The following is an 18,087-nucleotide window of genomic DNA, read 5'->3' on the forward strand; positions in this document are numbered from 1 at the left end:
AATATTATGGATATTTTCCTTAAGTAGGTGATGTAAAAACTCAAGTTCAGCCCTTTGATTGGAGTGTGTCAAGAAGTATGTGACTTTTTGTATTCTTAAAAATGTCACAACATAAAGAGTCTTTCGAATTATGTTACCCATAATATTGAAAACACGTTTAATCAAATGTTACAACGAACACCACATGTAAATGTACAGGGCCCAATTTCATGGCTCTGCTTACCTTAAGCACAGAATCGGCGCCTACGAAAGCAGGGAATTCTTTGCTTACGGCAAGCGTATTTCACGGGTCAGCGGTGAATTTTTGCTTCTGCGCATGCTTACTCCACGCTACTTGGCATTCTACGCTTAAAAGGCTAGCGCAGAAATTCGGCGCTTGCACGTAAGCGGGGAATCGTGATCGTAAGCGTAGAATTCGGCAGTAAGCAGAGCCTTGAAATTGGGCCCAGTTGGTTCTCATTTCAAGCTTACAGAGAGTTTTATTCTTAAGTCCTGAATCTCATTTCTGCTTTGTGTTTCTTTGTTTTGCTGTCCTCTTATAACAGCGTTCCTGTTATATGGAGGTTATTTGGCCAGTCCTTTGTTATATAAAGATGATTAATGATTTGTACAGCTTGTTTAAATGATCTCCAAATGTTATTTTCTGTGAAGTCCACACTTAAAACAAGAGAGGGGGAAGGGAAGATTGACCCAAGGATCCCAGCACACAAGGAAGCTCCAATATAATTTATGCTTAGTTATTATTTTTCAATTGTTAGCTCAAGATATATTTAAAGACACTGGGCTAGTTTGGTAATTGTCAAAGACCAGTATTCTCACTTGCAAGAGAATAATGGAAGAAAAAAACGCCTTTGACGCACAAGTTGTGAGCTTTCAGTTGCCTTCAATATCGAGACACCAGCTGAGGTCAGGAATTCAATTCAAATATTTTAGTGAAAAATAACTACTTTCTTAAAAACTACGTTCCTTCAACAGCTCTCCATTGCTCAATACCAAGTACAATACAATTTTTATGCTAACATTATTTCGAGTAATTACCAATAGGGTCCACTGCCTTTATTGACAGGTTACAACGAGTGAGTCTTCTGCTGATGCTGTTTTCTTTTGGTACATTAGAAACGTCCACCTGATATTGTTCCTATGGATCGTAAATCTATTTTTGAATTTCTTGTTTTGTTCTTCCTCTGCCTGACCACAAACGGGAAAAAGAAGTAAAACCAATCGTCCACAACCAGCCCTGAAAAGGGCTGTTTTTTTTGTATACATTAGAAACGTCCACCTGATATTGTTCCTATTGATCGTTAATTTATTTTTGAATTTCTTGTTTTTTCTTCCTCTGCCTGACCACAAACAGCAATAAGAAGAAGAAAAAAAGATCGTCCACAACCAACCCTGAAAAGGGTAATACTGGTACTATTTGAAGCCAAGGTATCTGTTGATTTTTTGTAGACCATAATTTGCGCATTGGGGAAGGTTTACTAGCAATGGGAGGCTCTAATAGGCTAGGGGTGTTTTTTTGCGGTTGTAACCAATAACTTTTTGCTGCCACCTATAGTCTCTGCAAGTTTCATAGAAACGCTTGGTGATGGGAACAGACATTGGTGATTTCTCATTGCTTTCTGAAGCACACTCTCATATCATACTGCAGCTATCTTGCTTTTGCTGTCATTCCTATCATCATTGCCAAACTGAGGCTTGGAAGAAACAAAACAGTCTGGCCCCTTAACTAGTGACTTTGGCTGCAATGCCAAAACCTCAAATTCTTCAAAGTTTTTGTCTCAGCCAACAGCAATAGCCAAAGTTGCCTAATTTGGACACCACTTAACTCTTTCAATGCCTGCTTTTTTTGCGTTTTTTTTATTTATTACCTAAAATACCCAGCTTTTTAAAAGTTTTTGGAAATTCTGAATTGAAAACATGAACAAGTCTTTCTCGCCAAACAAAATGTGTCTTGCTGTTTTTTGTTGCCTCGGTAATCCCAAAGTATTTCTTGAGTGATAATGCCCTCTCATGATAACATGTTTGTTATGGGTATGTACGATTGATGACACTTTTTGAGTACATGTTTGATAATTTTTATAGTACATAAAATAGATCGTACATGTACGGCCTTGGTACTGAAAGAGTTTAGTAATCTACCATTGATATTTCATGGGAAGTAGTATACAAATATTGACTGCTTCGAGTGCTATAGTTAAAACTATGACTCCTGAGGTGATCCCTGGAGCGATGAACGGTCCGGGGATCACTGAGGGAGTCTGAGTTTTAACCATAGCACGAGTAAAAGCAGTCAATATTTCTTTTATAACACCCCAACAGACAATTTATCATCCTCGCACACGTAACAGTTCGTACAGATGCACAACTGATTGGATTCGAGGTGGGTAAAAAGACGTCTGGGTACTGCACGCTGTGTGATAGTCATCGGACTATCACACGGCAAACGATGCACTATCACACGGCCACCGTTTCTAGTAAAACTAAGACGTATCATGTGATGCGCTCTAAACCAATGAAAAGGCAGAATATTTGTAAGGGGTGTTATAAATAAAGATAGCAAAGGATGACACAGGCTCGAGTGTGTATGGGTTCGTTGGGTTCATTAACACTGCAATGCACTACAAACTAAATGTATCTATTGAGCCCTTGCACCAACCTCACACACGGCTATTGTCTGCAGCGCTCACCAAGTATGTAAACAATATGTCGCCTAAAATGAGCACTGCACTGTATAACACGTAGGTACATGCCAACATTCTTGTGCGAAGATGTATCAAAATGAACTGACGTAATGATGCGAATCGATGGTGAACGCGCAAGCTGATTGCCTAATTTTCTTGATACGGTTACATGTACGCTTTAAAAGTAAACAAATTCAGGGGACTTTTTTCCACTGAACTTTTCTTTCAAGAAACGCAGGGCCCAATTTCATGAAAACGAAATATTACTTATGAAAATTATTTGCTGAATGGAAACTGGCAGGTTACCTGTGTGTGAAATCTACCTAGATACAACACACTTGATCATAGCACAGTTAGGTTATCCCCCGCCACACCCTGGCTCAATAGCCTTCAATGAAAAACGTCCAAGTGACTTCGGAAAAGTTTCCGTATGGCGCCACCACTTTTTCATCTGATGTGAAATAGTATAGTATTTAATTTACCTCAATAAGATATCCCTTTTTGTAAAAATGAGTGAAAAAGTGGTGGCGTGATACGGAAAGTTACCCGTGACTTCCTTTAGCCACTTACCTTCAGCCACTAGGTTCTTCTTTTCAGCCACTGGGTTCCTTCCTCCACCCACTGGGTTCAACTCTCTAGATTCTCCTCAGGCCACTAGGTTCCTTCCTAAAGCAACTAGGTTCCCCTCTTCAGCCATTGGGTTCCTTCCTCCACCCACTGGGTTCAACTCTCTAGATTCTCCTCAGGCCACTAGGTTCCTTCCTAAAGCAACTAGGTTCCCCTCTCCAGCCACTGGGTGCCTTCCTCCATGCTTAAGCACAGCACACAGCAGAATGTCTGCACATGGTCATTTGAACTTGCCTCCACATGGGTCAACAAACTGGACTGATGCACACCATGTCAAGGGGTGTGATTGATGTGAGGGGCAGGGTGTATCCAAATAAATAGGAAGGGCAGAAGGAAGACTGAAGGGCAAATTTGACTATAATGCATTATGCACCATGACAAATACAATTTTGTTACACAGAAGCCAGATAGGTATTTGCAAAACTTTTTTTTCAAGTTTCACTGTAGTAAGATTCACCCTCCTGTGGTAATTGCACTGACCAAAATGGTAGTATGCATGGAAGTGTACATGTAAATGTATGTGTTGTGCACTTGTACACCAATGCTTCCCATGTGCTTCCATTTTCTAAAAGGGGGGAAAATTTGATTTCCATCATTGGGGTTATTAGCCCAATGTGGCTAAGGGGTAGCCTATATGCTTCAATGAATCATAAACTTCATAATAATAATGTACATTTTTTTACATTTTTTTGTCTAGACCTTTTTTTCATAGACCTTTTCGCAAATACCCATTGCACAAGCGCTAACTGTTAACTGAGGTGCATGCTGGGCTAGCTATTGATCGAAGTTGTTCGCTAGCTAGACCAGCATGCACCTCATTCCAGGCCTAGCACGCGCCTGGGTATATGTGATGAGATCTATGGTGACGCAGCTGCAGTCCTTGCTGCTTACATGGAAATGGCCTTCTTGCTTCTTGGACTCCGTTGACTAGGCCTTTTTTCCTGGCGCAAATTTATCTTAACTTTATCTTAAAGGCAGTGGACACTATTGGTAATTACTCAAAATTATTATTAGCATAAAACCTTTCTTGGTGACGAGTAATGGGGAGAGGTTGATTGTATAAAACATTGTGAGAAACGGCTCCCTCTGAAGTGCCATAGTTTTCGAGAAAGAAGTAATTTTCCACGAATTTGATTTCGAGACCTCAGATTTAGAACTTGAGGTCTAGAAATCAACCATCTAAACGCACACAACTTCATGTGGAAAGGGTATTTTTTTCATTGATTATTATCTCGCAACTTTGATGACCGATTGAGCTCAGATTTCCACAGGTTTGTTATTTTATGCATATGTTGAGATACACCAACTGTGAAGGCTAGTCTTTGACAATTACCAATAGTGTCCACTGCCTTTAAACGCATAACATTGGTGGCATTCCTTGAAGTGGGCGTATATACTTGGTGACAGGGTATGATTACTAACACCTAGCAGGTAGTGGTAACTATTAAGGAAGGGGGTGCCATGAATGCTTGCATCCTCTCATCCATCAAAGCATACCTCATGCTGTATCAATCATGAGTTCTTCCGGCTAAATTTCAAAGGAGAGGACTTAATGATTGAGGAGATTGGTATTAACCTTCAGAAAGTGTGTGTCCCCCCCCCTTGATAATTAAGATGACATTCCCCCAACCCCCCACCTTGATAATTCAGATAGCATTCACAAAACAATGAAGATAAAACCATAAAGATGGCCCAGATTGCAGAGTAGGGCTTTAAAGCCAGTGGACACTATTGGTAATTACTCAAAATAATTATTACCATAAAACCTTACTTGGAAACGAGCAATGGAGAGCTGTTGATAGTATAAAACATTGTGAGAAAGAGCTTCCTCTGAAGTAATGTATTATTATTATTATTATTTTCAAGAAAGAAGTAGTTTTTCACCAAGATATTTGAATTTGATTTCGAGACCTCAGAATTGGATTTTGAGGTCCTGAAATCAAGCATCTGAAAGCACACAACTTGTGCAACAAAGGCGTTTTTTCTTCGACGACCAATTGAGCTAAATTTTTCACAGGTTTGTTATCTTATGCATATGTTGAGATACACCAAGTGAGAAGACTGGTCTTTGAAAATTACCAATAGTGTCCAGTGTCTTTAATACATAATAAATGTATGTAAGCAGGCTTCGCTTTCGCAAGCTTTTGCACTCGCGCTTTCCAATTTCATGCTTTCACCTCACAGTTCAGGTTTTTGACCCTTACAAAACAAGGTTGTTATGATAGAAACAATGCCTAAAATCTCAAACTACAAATTCTTGTTTCATTCTTTAAGGTTGCAAAGTCAAATTGGAACTTTGCGTGAAAACAATAGGAGACTTTGGAACGCTAAGTGGCAGCAGATGTAAAAGGTAAAGTGTCACTGTTTTTGAACTTCTGAGCATGCGCACGTTATCCAGAGCATGGATTTACCTGGTAAGTCTGCTGCCATCTAGTGTCCCAATAGTTGCCCATTCGTGTATTTTGGACATCGAGGCACATTGTGTAAAACTTTTGATACAACCTTGTTTTAAATGTGGATAACAAATTGTATTCATTTTGAAAAATCATTTAAACAACGTTGACTTCTATAGATGGATTGCAATACGCGTCATCGACCGCCATCTTTGATGTATTAACAAGGGAAAAGTGCATGCACACAGCGCGTACACGCGAGCACTTCTCGCTTGTTAATACATCAAACATGGCAGTCCATGTATTGCAATCTATTATGAAATATGTGTACTTTATGATGTGGACATTTTTGGGTTGTTTCAGGCGGACACGGAAAGAAACATTGGACAAGACAAACATCTTCAACAACTGTATGTTATGAAAAAGACTTAACTTTGAAAATTAGATTGCATCTAATTTCCTAGCAGCAGTCTTCCTAGACCCATAAATTGGTCCAATCCACTCCGTATCCTTGAGTGGATTGGACAAATTAATGGAACTACACTCTTCCATATATCAAATCATAAAACGTAGAAATGTTATGTTTTGTTGTGTAGCTATTTTTAGTTTTAAAGACGATCTTGTTCTGGACCTAACTCGTTGCAGAAAAAAACACCACTATAAGATCCCTTGCATTGGCCACTGCTGAGGTCAAACAATGGAAATGTGCATGAATTAACGCGCAGCGCACAAATTTCAGCCAATGATAGGTCTTCTTTGACCTCAGTGAGAGCGCTGTTCAGGCTTTTTTGGCGTCAAATGCAAGGGATCTATTCTTGAGTTGTCTTTCTCTTTGACGACTACATGCATCTCCCAATTTTCTACCTCCAATCTGTCTGGCAGTGTCAGACTTAGTCACAGATCATCACATTTTTTCATCTTTAACAATTTCATAATTATGTGGCAAGATTTTATTTGTTAGTAATTCATTGACTTATTGCTTATTAAGGGTGCTTTTGATTAGCTTCCCCGGGTCGACCCCGGTTTGCCCCAGGTGCCATTTGACGTCATTCCAGGGGCTCACCCGGGTCAGCCCCAAGTGTCCTGCTTGTGGAACGGGTCACTTGGGGCTGGCCCCAGGTGCATGATGTCACCATGAGAGAGCGAGTGTGATCATTCAATTAGCTCTTTGTCAGGGGCTCACCCGGATGAGCACCGCGGGGTCGACACGGGGAAGCTAATCGAACGCACCCTCAATTGCAACAGAAACATATATGATGTCACATTGCAATGTCAGATAAAAGTAAAGTAAAGGGGTTTAAGTTTTTGTTTTGTTTTTTTCATTGAAAAAAGTCAATATATGTAATTAAATGTTTTTGATGTCTTGTTTGACGGACATGGTAAACTAACATTGCAAATGTGCAAATAGTAGTTTTTGTAAGTAACGTTTATTATATTTTTGTTTTAACGCTACACATGTATGTGATCCGCGAAAGGTCATCCAAATTATTCTGCTTTATCCTCGATGCAAATGAGTATTGATGTTTTATGTTAAAAGGCACTGGACACCTTTGGTAATTGTCAAAGACCTGTATTCTCACTTGGAACATCATTGCGTAAAATAACAAACCTGTGAAAATTTGGACTCAATTGGTCATCGAAGTTGCAAGAGAATAATGATAGAAAAAAACGCCCTTGCTGCACAAATGTGTGTGCTTTCAGATGCATAAAAAAGGCTTCAGGCCTAAAGACTTTTATAAGATTCAAATGTTTTAGTGAGAAATTACCTCTTTCTCAAAAGAACAACATAAATAAAATAAAAAAACATTAATTCAACAGCTCTCAATTGCTAGTTACCAAGTAAGTTTTTATGCTAACATTTATTTTGAGTAATAACCAATAGTGTCCGGTGCTTTTAAATCTGTTAGTTTTAAAATCACAATGTTATAAGTACACTTATGTTGATTGAAGAAATGGCTCAGGATTAGCACATTTTGTTAAGTAGATTCAGGTAAAAATATCTTTGTTAATTACCCCTGTATTTTGATGTTTCCTGTGTATGTGAAAAATTGTCTTTCTTGTAGGGATTAGTGCATTATTTTGTTGTAAGTTTTTTAGTTTGTTCACCTTTTTTTTCCATACTTAACTTTATTTTTTGTTTAGATTTAATTTATGTGTAGACAGATGCAAAGACATCCTTAATGTTTTTTTCCCCCTTTTTTTAAAAATCTCTTTGAAGCCATAAGACATTTGGATATATTGTCGACACATTACAATTTGCTGTATTTTTGACCAAGCACACAATGAAACCAAATTTACCTGATGCAAAACAATGATCTGAAATAATTATTTTTTATGTATTCTGGTCATTGAAAGAAGAAAACAAAACACAGGCTATTCAAATAAGATAAAACTGTATTTGTGATGCAAAGAAATACCCTGTTTTACTGAAGAAAACAAAATTTGCATTGTTGGTAAATCTGTTGATATACACATTTATAATCAAACGTACACTCTTGCATTGTTTGCCATATCTCAAATTGTCCATTATCTTCACACATGATTTTCCAAATGATGATTGTATCAACAACAAAAAAAGACTTATTTGACACGACGACATTATATAGAAATGTTCTTCCATAAATTCCCACTTATACCTCATAACTTGTGTACATAGTTTCTATCTTTGTGAATGTAATATTTGAACATACAGCAGAGGAACATAAGATATGTCAGCCATTTTTTTTTCTGTCCAGTAGATATTATGTAAATTGCCTCATGTATATTGGCTTTTTTGTAAAATCGTTAAAAATTAATGAATGCTTGAAGAAGCTCTGGAAAAGAGCCCGAGTGACGCCCCACGCTTCTTGTACGCCTCGTTCAAGGCTGTTGCAACAATTCCTGGAAATTTGTTGGGCTGCTTAAACCAGCAAAGTGTGTAAAGTAAACACAAAAACTTGCTTAGCACAGACAAATATCGCTTAGCAGAAACTGGTTGATGAACGTCCATACAAATTTACATTTTTGTGACTGGTGCCCCACCCATTTTGTTGATTAGCAAACATAATAATGCTAAGCAGTATTTACTGCTGAACAAGCTTTATGAGATTAGGCACCAGGGGCCGATTTCACTAAGCAATGAAATTTATTGCAAGATAAATCTTAACTCTTTGTGAAATCAGCCCCTGGCATGATACTCTGATCATGTTAGAGCAATGTATTTTTTTAACCCAAGAAAAGGGTATGCTAGACAGATGTATTTACACTGGACTATTCAAGAGTGCGTTCGTGTTAAAGAGCTTTGGACAAGGCCATCTTCATGACTGAATGAATGTAAAAGTGCATTAAGGATGTAACAGGATTGCATGTTTTTCAGTCTGGTTTAAAACCGTTCAGCTTTCCCGTCATTTAGAGCATTTTAGATTATAAGTACTCAACTATAACTGGTGTAAAATTGGCTTCAGTTAAGCACTTTTCTTATATGAATAATTTCTTTGATAATTGGTACACTTTGCAACATGAACATGCCAAGTGTGTGTATTTCTAAATTCAGGGGACTTTCTTAGTCTGATGTTGAGCTTACTAGATCTTCAGTAAAAAGTCACTTGTTTTAAAAGCACTTGGTTTTGAGCATTCTGTGTACATTTGGCATACAAAATACGGCTCAAGCTTGTGCCAAGTAATCATCTAATCAGCCTTATAAATTTCACAGCTCACATAACTAGGAGCCGTCAAATATTTTCTATATATGTATCGCATACATGCCTTGTCGAGTAAATGTCTACAAAAAGCCATTATTTTTGAAAAACATGTAAATAGATCTGTGCAAATTTGTGCAAGTTAAATATTTATCTTTTTTTGAAAAAGTTTACAATTTTTTCTTTTGTCACAGTGATTTTGGATACAAAGCATTCTGCAATGTTATTGGGTTACAGTAGAGCCAGATATTGAGAGAGTTGCAAAAACTTGCAATTGGAAGCCATTTTGAGTACAAAAACGCATGGGCGATTATAGGGTGCCAGACTAGTCTGTCCTTTTGGTTGTTCTGCATTTGGACTGAAACTCACTGGCGTCCGGCAGCCATGTCACCAAAGAGCAAGAGCAGGTTCGAGTGTGCACCATGGTTAACTAAAGGTCAACTATTTTGGCTCGCACCTAGGGCTGGTCCACCATTGGTTGACAACCGTGGTCGACCAGGTCCACCATTGGTTGACAACTGTGGTCAACCAGGTCCACCATTGGTTGACAACTGTGGTCGACCGTTTGGAACCAGCCTCAAGACCATGGTTTCTTCCGTGGTCCCCGATAGCCTGTTCCATGCTAACATGTGTGAAGTGCAGAAGGGAACCAGTGACACTATAGCGAAAAGGCGGAAGGCAATGGAAGTGTTGAAAACCATGGAAACGATGGTTGACTAGACTTCCAAATGAGTCGCTCTAGTGAGTAGCTCTGCGCATGTACAATCTACGTTGCTGGTCAATGGTCAACCACAGGTTAACTAAAATGTGTGCACTCGAACTTGCTCTTTGTCCTAGCTCTCTCAACACACAGCTCTGGGTCACCGTAAATACACTCCGAGTTTGTGTCAATTTACACATACACTGTACACTGTAAATGTACTTAATTTGTTGATTAATTAATGGAAGTAACTCTGCGATTATGTAAGAATGACAGTAGAACTGTGTACAGCGTCCCAATGGATGTGCCTTGTGTGAAACTGATTGGCTTAATAAAAAATGAGCAATCTGAATTTTTGGAAGAAAATAAGATGACCAGGATTTGTGGTGTTTTATTTGTTGTGAATTTTGTTTATTTGTTATGTGTTGATTGATTCTAGGCAAAGATTTATAATAATGTCCTTGATTGCCCATTGATTAAAACAAATAAAACAATTATGAGAAATTGCCTGACATCACAAGGCCGGACAAGACAGATTTGGGCTGTCGACCCAAACCAACTGTCACCTGATTAACTGATAAAAAGGATCACAAATATTGAAAATGTCCACATTACATTTTCTGATGATGTTGCTGAGCACATTGCTAAGATGGGGAAACAAAAAACTTTAACTCTGGTCTCAAAATCAAGACCTAAAGAAATTGACACATTTTATAATGTTATGTTCTTCAGCCTTAGTATGTGTAACAAGACATGCATATTAAAGGAACACGTTGCTTTGGATTGGACGAGTTGGTCTATAAAAAGCGTCTTGTAACCGTTTTTTATAAAATGCATATGGTTGGAAAGATGTTGTAAAAGTACAATACAATGATCCACACAAATTTGCCTCGAAATTGTGCGGTTTTCCTTTTACTGTGCGAACTAACACGGTCGGCTCCCATAAAAGTTTGACTCCCATAAATGGCCGACCGTGTTAGTCGACGAGGTAAAAGGAAAACCGTGCAATTTCGAGGCATGTTTGTGTGGATCATTGTATTCTACTTTTACAACATCTTTCTACCCATATGCATTTTTATAACAAACGCTTTTCAAAGACCAACTCGACCGATCCAAGGCAACGTGTTCCTTTAATTGAAACCCCAACTGTGCACAATCCTCATTTGAAAGTTGTCCAATCATGGAGGATTGGGGGCTTGCCTAGTCTTGGTTCCATGGATTATTTCTCAGCCTCGCTACCGTGGGCAGCACGGAGTATTGCCTGCTAGTTTGGGGCAAGTCTATTCTCGCTACCATGGGCAGCGCGCCGTATCGCATCCGAAAGCTAACAAGAGTGTTTTTCTTTCATTATTCTCTTGCAACTTCGACGACCAATTGAGTCCCACTTTTCACAGATTTGATATTTTATGCATATGTTGAGATACACAAAGTGAAAATATTGGACTTTGACAATTACCTAAGGCGTCCAGTGCCTTTAAAATACGTTATTTCAAGCGCTGTCAAGATTGACAAAACAGATGGGTTTTACGTAATGATTTTAACGTGTCCAATGAAGACCTTGCGCAAGTCGATTCTTGGTTCGATTTCCAGTTACTACAGACAGTCATCAACAGAAATGAATTCAGGAAGAAAAGCTCGTCCTCTTTCGGTTTATCACGTTACGCTGCATTACTTTGCATTACTTTTCGTTACATTGCAGTTGCTTTGCCTTGTCAAGGCCGAGCGGTTAAGGGCACCGGATTCAAGCTCTGGTGTTCGATCAACAGAGTGTGGGTTCGAATCCTGGTTGTGACACTTGCTACGTAAAATTGGGGAGGTAGAGCTTTCTGCTCTACCAGCCAGGCTTCGAATTGAGGACACCCAAGCCTACATCCATATGGACTGTAAAGGGGGTAACCCTGTTTCAGCCCCAGGAGTAGGTGGCAACGGCCTCTGGAATAAAATAAGTGTAGCCCACACCTACAGGCCTTGTGTGTCTGGCAACTTGCATAAAAAAAAAAAAAATGAGATAGAGGCGTCTTGGATCAAGATGAGGGCTTGCCAGGCATACCAATCTTTTCTGCAGTCCAAACCTGTTGGTGTGAAGTGAAGGGATAGAGGAAGATTTGGTGAACCTGGGTAATAAATGTAAGAGACTCGAAGCTCGCACAATAATACTTCTTTAGAATGCAATTGTAATAAATACAATTGAAATTTATTCCCCATGTTAAATCAATCTACATACAGCTAGACAATAATGTTTTTAGTTGAAGCAAAGATTACACCAACTCTTCACAAAGCATAGTAATAATAATGAAGAAGTTGGACACAGAATAACAACAATTTGTAAGAGGTAACGGGTCGCTGTGGGAGTACTTCATTCTTGAAGGGACACGGTAGCTTTCCTCCGATAAGGGACACTTCTATGAGGAAAATGTTAATGAGGTTAAGAACACATGCACACCAGCAAAAAAAAAAAACATTGCTAAAATGTTAAAGGCAGTGGACACTATTGGTAGTTACTCAAAATAATTATCAGCATAAAACCTCACTTGGTAATGAGTAATGGGGAGAGGTTGATGGTATAAAACATTGTGAGAAACGGCTCCCTCTGAAGTAGCGTAGTTTTCGAGAAAGAAGTAATTTTCCACGAATTTGATTTTGAGACCTCAAGTTTAGAATTTGAGGTCTAGAAATCAACCATATGAAAGCACACAACTTTGTGTGATCATGGAGGAAGGAATAGAAGGAGCTCGAACGACCCGCAAAACCGCAGGGTAACAAAAGAATACCTTGACAATGCCCCCGTCTAACCAGTGGAAAAAGATAGGAGACCTCCAGCTGGACGGCCAATTAACGAGCAGGATTAGATTTCTTTGTACAGAACGTGTGGTACCGCCGCTCTGCACCGTTGCCTTTGTGTAAAGTTGAATCATTGGAGACAAGAATTGTGAATACACATGTTTTCATTTACCATTTGTGGTGTTTCACTGAAACATCATGGCATATTTTTTCATTTTTTTGACTTTCCGGTCACTAGCGGTGGTTCAAAATTTGGGTATTAGCACACGAGGGTGGTTGGTATTCAATTGTGTTTTTCGATTTGGTGAGCACAAGTGTACACAATTTTTATCAGGTCTCAAAAAAGTTGTTTTTCTGTAGTATATCCATACGACATACGACACCATGGTTGAGTGAAGAACCAAGTGCGCACGCACAAACTCACATACGCCAGTTCGCCCATTGTCTGTATAAGGTATGTCGGTGATTACGAGGTGTTATTAAACGACCGCGGTACCGCAGGTTCGACTTTTGATGTCCCTTCGTTCGAGCTCCTTCTATTCCTTCCTCCATGGTGTGATTAAGGTTGTTTTTTATTTCATTCATATCTCGCAACTGCGACAACCAATTGAGCTCAAATTTTCACAGGTTTGTTATTTTATGCATATGTTTAGATACACCAAGTGAGAAGACTAGTCTTTGACAATTACCAATAGTGTCCACTGTCTTTAAATGTCCGGAGGTTAAACTTGAGTTTCCCTGCTTCCAAGAATGAAAATTAGTTAGATATGGTAAGCGGAAAGACAGGCATGATCAATTACATTTGTCCAAACAGGACGGTCTGTACACTTTCATAAAGTCTACAAAACAAAACCACCTATAAAGTTAATATTTGAGTGTACATAAAGTTAATACAGAATAAAACGAATTGCTGGGATTACTTTGTAAGCACTAAATATAGAAGAATGTTAGCCCAGTGAGTCGGTGAGATATATCCAGTGAAGATATTTCAATATTTTCAATGTAGACACCCCCCTTTCCAAATTTTAGTAATAGTTTGCAGCAATTGAAATAATCATGAGCATTAAAGGCATTGGATACCATTGTCAAAGATCGGTAATCTCACTTGATGTATCCCAACATAATGCATAAAATAACAAATCTGTGACATTTTGGACTCAATTGGTAATTGAGGTTGCAAGAGAAAACACCCTTGTTGCACAAATTTGTGTCCTTTCAGGTGCATAATAAAAAGCTTCAGTGAGAAGGCTTCAGTGATTTAAGTGAGAAATTACCTCTTTCTCAAAAACTACGTTACTTCAGAGGGAGCTATTTCTCACAATGTTTGACACTATCAGCAGCTCTCCATTGCTCATTACCAAGTAAGTTTTTATGATAACAACCATTTGAGTAATTACCAATAGTGTCCGGTGCCTTCGATGAAAGTTCCAAGAGGATGTTGAAACAAGATGTCAAATAATTCAAATACTCTTCAACTACTCTTCAACAAAAACACTAATACTTTGGCTTTATAGCTTCATCATGATTTGAGTTCCAATCCCGTTCATGAAAATTGTGTCCTTGAGTAAAATAATAAACTAGAATTACTTCTATAATTAGTTTTTACCCTTACACCGATGTGTCTCAAGCTCTGTATACTGGGTACTTTCCCCGAGTTATGTGAAGAAAAAACCCCATAGACAAACCACTTGGGTGGGATTCAAACCCACAACCTTTGTATTTCTAGAGCAGATAGCTTCAGACATCTGCTCTAGTAATGCACAAGTTGATGGTTCGAAGACAACTGCTCTAGCAATGCAAAGGTCGTGGGTTCGAATCCCACCCAAGTGATTAGCCTGTAGATTTTGTTTTCACAGAACTCTGGAAAGTATTGAGTATACAACAGTGCTTCATACACATCGGTGTAACGGTAAAATTATAGCCTTTATCCCCAATGCAAAATAAACATACAATTACTTCTCCTCACACAGGGGTAAATGGGTACCTGCGAGGGCAGAGATGGTTCTTGTGATTGATTTAACTTGGTACGGGTGCTACATACTTTGCAGCACAGGCTGTACACTCCTAAAGGGAGCTGAAATGGTTTAAGGAACTAAATAAAATGCCCTAGTGACCAGGGGTAATACATGTTGAGACATGGGCATCAACCTCACGATGGCTTTGACTTGAGCGTTACACAAGAAGTCACTATTAAGCTTAGTCACTATTATTACTGTTATCATTATTATAAACTGAGGTGTCAATATATACCACTATGATTAAGTTATTTATCTTATATAGGTGTGGCAGGGGACTCTGTCCCCCACACATGGCGAACTGTGTACAAACATCTTCTGGTGGCGCTTCCTTTTGAATCATTCTTTTCCAGCCTAGGCCTGGGTGACTAGTGAAATTTACTACCTGACTAATTGCGCCTCAAATCGTTGCGACTTCAACACTAGTCATGAATAATTTTTAATAAGATGCATTGCGGCATAGTATTTGCCGTAGACGCAATATTAAAGAAAAGTTTAAGCTAAAACACAACCCTCCTCTGCCTTTCACAAGGACTTTCTTTGTAATTACCACTCCGCAAAAACTTGATTATGTGGTTGCGTTTCCACAATACTGTCGTAGATGCTCCACTCATTCATCACACGATTTACTTGTGGGCGCCGCCATGACAGCTACGAGCTCAAGCTAAACAGTCGACTCAGCAAATCGACCACTTACGCTTGCTGTGCGCAGGTATGAAATGACGTAATACCGCCGTATTTGGTAATCTGGAGCTTTTAGCACGCCGGACAACTGAGGCCGCGACACTGGCAAAGACATTAAATTAGTTTTGCAAGTTGTTAAAACAAGAGCATTCTCGGTAGTTTCACGGTTTTAAGCGCCGGATTTATGGGTTGGCCATAAGTGCATGATTTTGCTCCCTTATAGAAAAACAAACAACAGCTTTTTTTGTTCTCTTGTAAAATTGTCTTTTAATCTTAAAGGAGTCACTTCTGTCTTGGAAAGTGCACAAGCATCGACGACAACATCCAATTATGAGCATGAAATATACCATTATTATAGATTAGTTCTACAGATTAGTTAATTATCTTTGCATTTGTGCGTTTTGCAGCGGACGACCCAAGAACAGGCAGAAAACACTTGTAATGTATAGCGAAGGCGACTCCCAGGACATGTCACTGTACCATGCGCAGTGTATGCACCCACCGTGCAACCCTTTGTTTCCCCATACAAAGAGGGACATGTGGTACTGGAATTCAATCTCAAAATCTCCCTTTTTTCCATGATTATTGGATAATTCCCCGATTTCAGACCTTTGTCCTTTTGTTCTTAGAAGAAGATTACAAGATATCGAGAGGCTGCACGCCTTGAACTTCACTCTAGAAGGGGCACAGCAATTTCCCTATGGTAAGGGGCACTTTTATGAGGAAACTGTACATTCGTATTGGAACTTTGCAGAGGGCACCACAGCAAAGGCACAGGACTCCATGGTACATGTAATAGACCGATTCTTTAAGCTCCGCCCCATTGCCTATTGACCAATCACAACGCAACGAAGGTCCGACACAAAGGTCCGACATGCGTGCGCGTATGCTTGGTGCGCGTGGCAGAGTTGTGCAGAAAGGCATTGGAGAGCCGCACATGTTCTTGCTCACACGTGAGTCGTGGGCGGAGCCTACTGGATTGGGCTATTGTTGTGGGTGGCCTGGGGTTATTTTGAGGCCTGGGCTTCCATCATTGTTTATCAAATTGTATTCAGGACCATTGGGAGGCAAGTTTGAGTGAACTATTCCAGCCATGGTGCCAATTATCGGTACACAACATCATAAAACTGTTCAGCAGAAAATTATGCTTGGCAAATACCTTTGCTTAGCAGGAAATGAGTAGGGGGGACCAGTCACAACAATGGTAAATGTACAGTGTTTCGGCTGGTAACCTATTTTCTTCTAAGCAAGAGTTTTCTGGGCCTAGCAAGTTGTTGTGCTTACTGGCTTTTATGAAATTGGGCCCAGGTGCATGGGTGAGGTTTTTGCGAATCACAAGAAAATAAATCTCAAATTTTCTTGGAAGAGAACAATAAATCCTGGTGCTTTCTATGAAAACATTTGTTGGCTTAACACTGTTCAGATAAGGTTTCTTTGTGACAAAGGTATTCTCGAGAAAGAAAAAAAACCCCAAATCTGTCAACTAAACCCTGAATGTTAGAAATGAGACAATATGTACGGTAAATGAATGAAATAAGTATTTTTGTTAGGAGGATACATCGGTCCTTTCAACCATTACTACACAGTTTGAAATGAACCTAACTAGCCCCCCCAAAAAACACTGATAAAAATCAATGCAGCAGCGTTAAATAATAATAAGAAGTAACGAATACAAAGATAATGCTGACCTGAACATGTAAACATTTCAATTGAGTCTTCACAAAGCGGCGACTACGACACAGACAGATAGAGAGAGAGAGAGAGAGCCCACGAGAACGGCTTTGCATTTCAGTCCTTTAGCCTTGTATTAAAGTTTTGTTGTCTAGATGGCCCTCCCCAGGATGATGGTGTCCTCGGGAAAGTCTAGATCCTGGACTTCTGTAAAGCCCAACTTCCTGTAGAATTCCACCTGACTCTTGCTCTCTTTGACTACCTCTACAAATGCACCTTGGGAACCTGACCGTTCAGGAGAAGAAAAGAAAATTACTAAAACTGAATTTTTGTATTATTGCAAAAAGAAAGGATACACACTTCAGAGTGATTCTTTGAGTTACACTAGCCATGTTTGCTGCGCAGAGATTGCAATGTGCTTGAAAACAACAATCTCCCTTAAAGCCATTATACACTTTTGGTAGACAGTATTGTCCAAGGCCCACACTTCGTGTATCACAACTAATATTTAAAATAAACAAACCTGTGAAAACTTAGGCTCAATTGGTCATCGGAGTCAGGAGAACGGGAAAACCCACCCTTGTTTCCGTATGCTTCGCCGTGTCATGACATGAGTTTAAAATAAATCCGTAGTTCTCGATATCGAAAATTGATATTGTTTTAATTTTTTATCAAAAAGTAAAGCATTTCATTGAATAATATTTCAAGAAAAGTCTTTCAAAATTACCTTTTGTAAACCTTGTAAGTTATTTGTAAATCTGTGAACCTTTATTTGTTTTTCTGTACCGAAAGTGTCAAATGGCTTTGAAGGAAGTGGATACTATTGGTAATTGCTCAAAATAACTGTTAGCATAAAAA

General features: G+C 39.1%; 2 protein-coding genes across 8 annotated transcripts in view; one reads left to right on the plus strand and one right to left on the minus strand.

The window, feature by feature from the left end:
- The window catches only part of LOC139940461 (uncharacterized), a 50,936-nt gene extending 40,489 nt beyond the window's left edge, over positions 1-10,447 (plus strand). The window contains exons 9-10 of one of the 5 annotated variants that reach the window (XR_011786449.1): positions 1,355-3,339; positions 3,436-10,447. Coding sequence is in view for 4 of the 5 variants with exons in the window: in XM_071936728.1 (XP_071792829.1) it covers positions 1,355-1,421 (67 nt within the window). In the remaining variant the exon portion in view is untranslated. Of the gene's footprint in view, positions 1-1,354 lie in introns of all 5 variants that reach the window. The other 4 variants (XM_071936728.1, XM_071936729.1, XM_071936727.1 and 1 more) reach the window with 4 other exon arrangements.
- Positions 10,448-12,281: 1,834 nt separating this feature from the next.
- LOC139940485 (protein O-GlcNAcase-like) overlaps positions 12,282-18,087 on the minus strand; it is a 31,455-nt gene continuing 25,649 nt past the window's right edge. For 2 of the 3 annotated variants that reach the window (XM_071936766.1, XM_071936767.1), the window contains one exon: positions 12,282-17,514. In XM_071936766.1, coding sequence (XP_071792867.1) covers positions 17,381-17,514 — 134 coding nt within the window. In that variant the 3' untranslated portion in view covers positions 12,282-17,380. The remainder of the gene's footprint in view (positions 17,515-18,087) is intronic. The other variant, XR_011786455.1, reaches the window with a different exon arrangement.

This window comes from Asterias amurensis, chromosome 8 (assembly GCF_032118995.1).
Source record: "Asterias amurensis chromosome 8, ASM3211899v1".
NCBI classification, from domain to species: domain Eukaryota; kingdom Metazoa; phylum Echinodermata; class Asteroidea; order Forcipulatida; family Asteriidae; genus Asterias; species Asterias amurensis.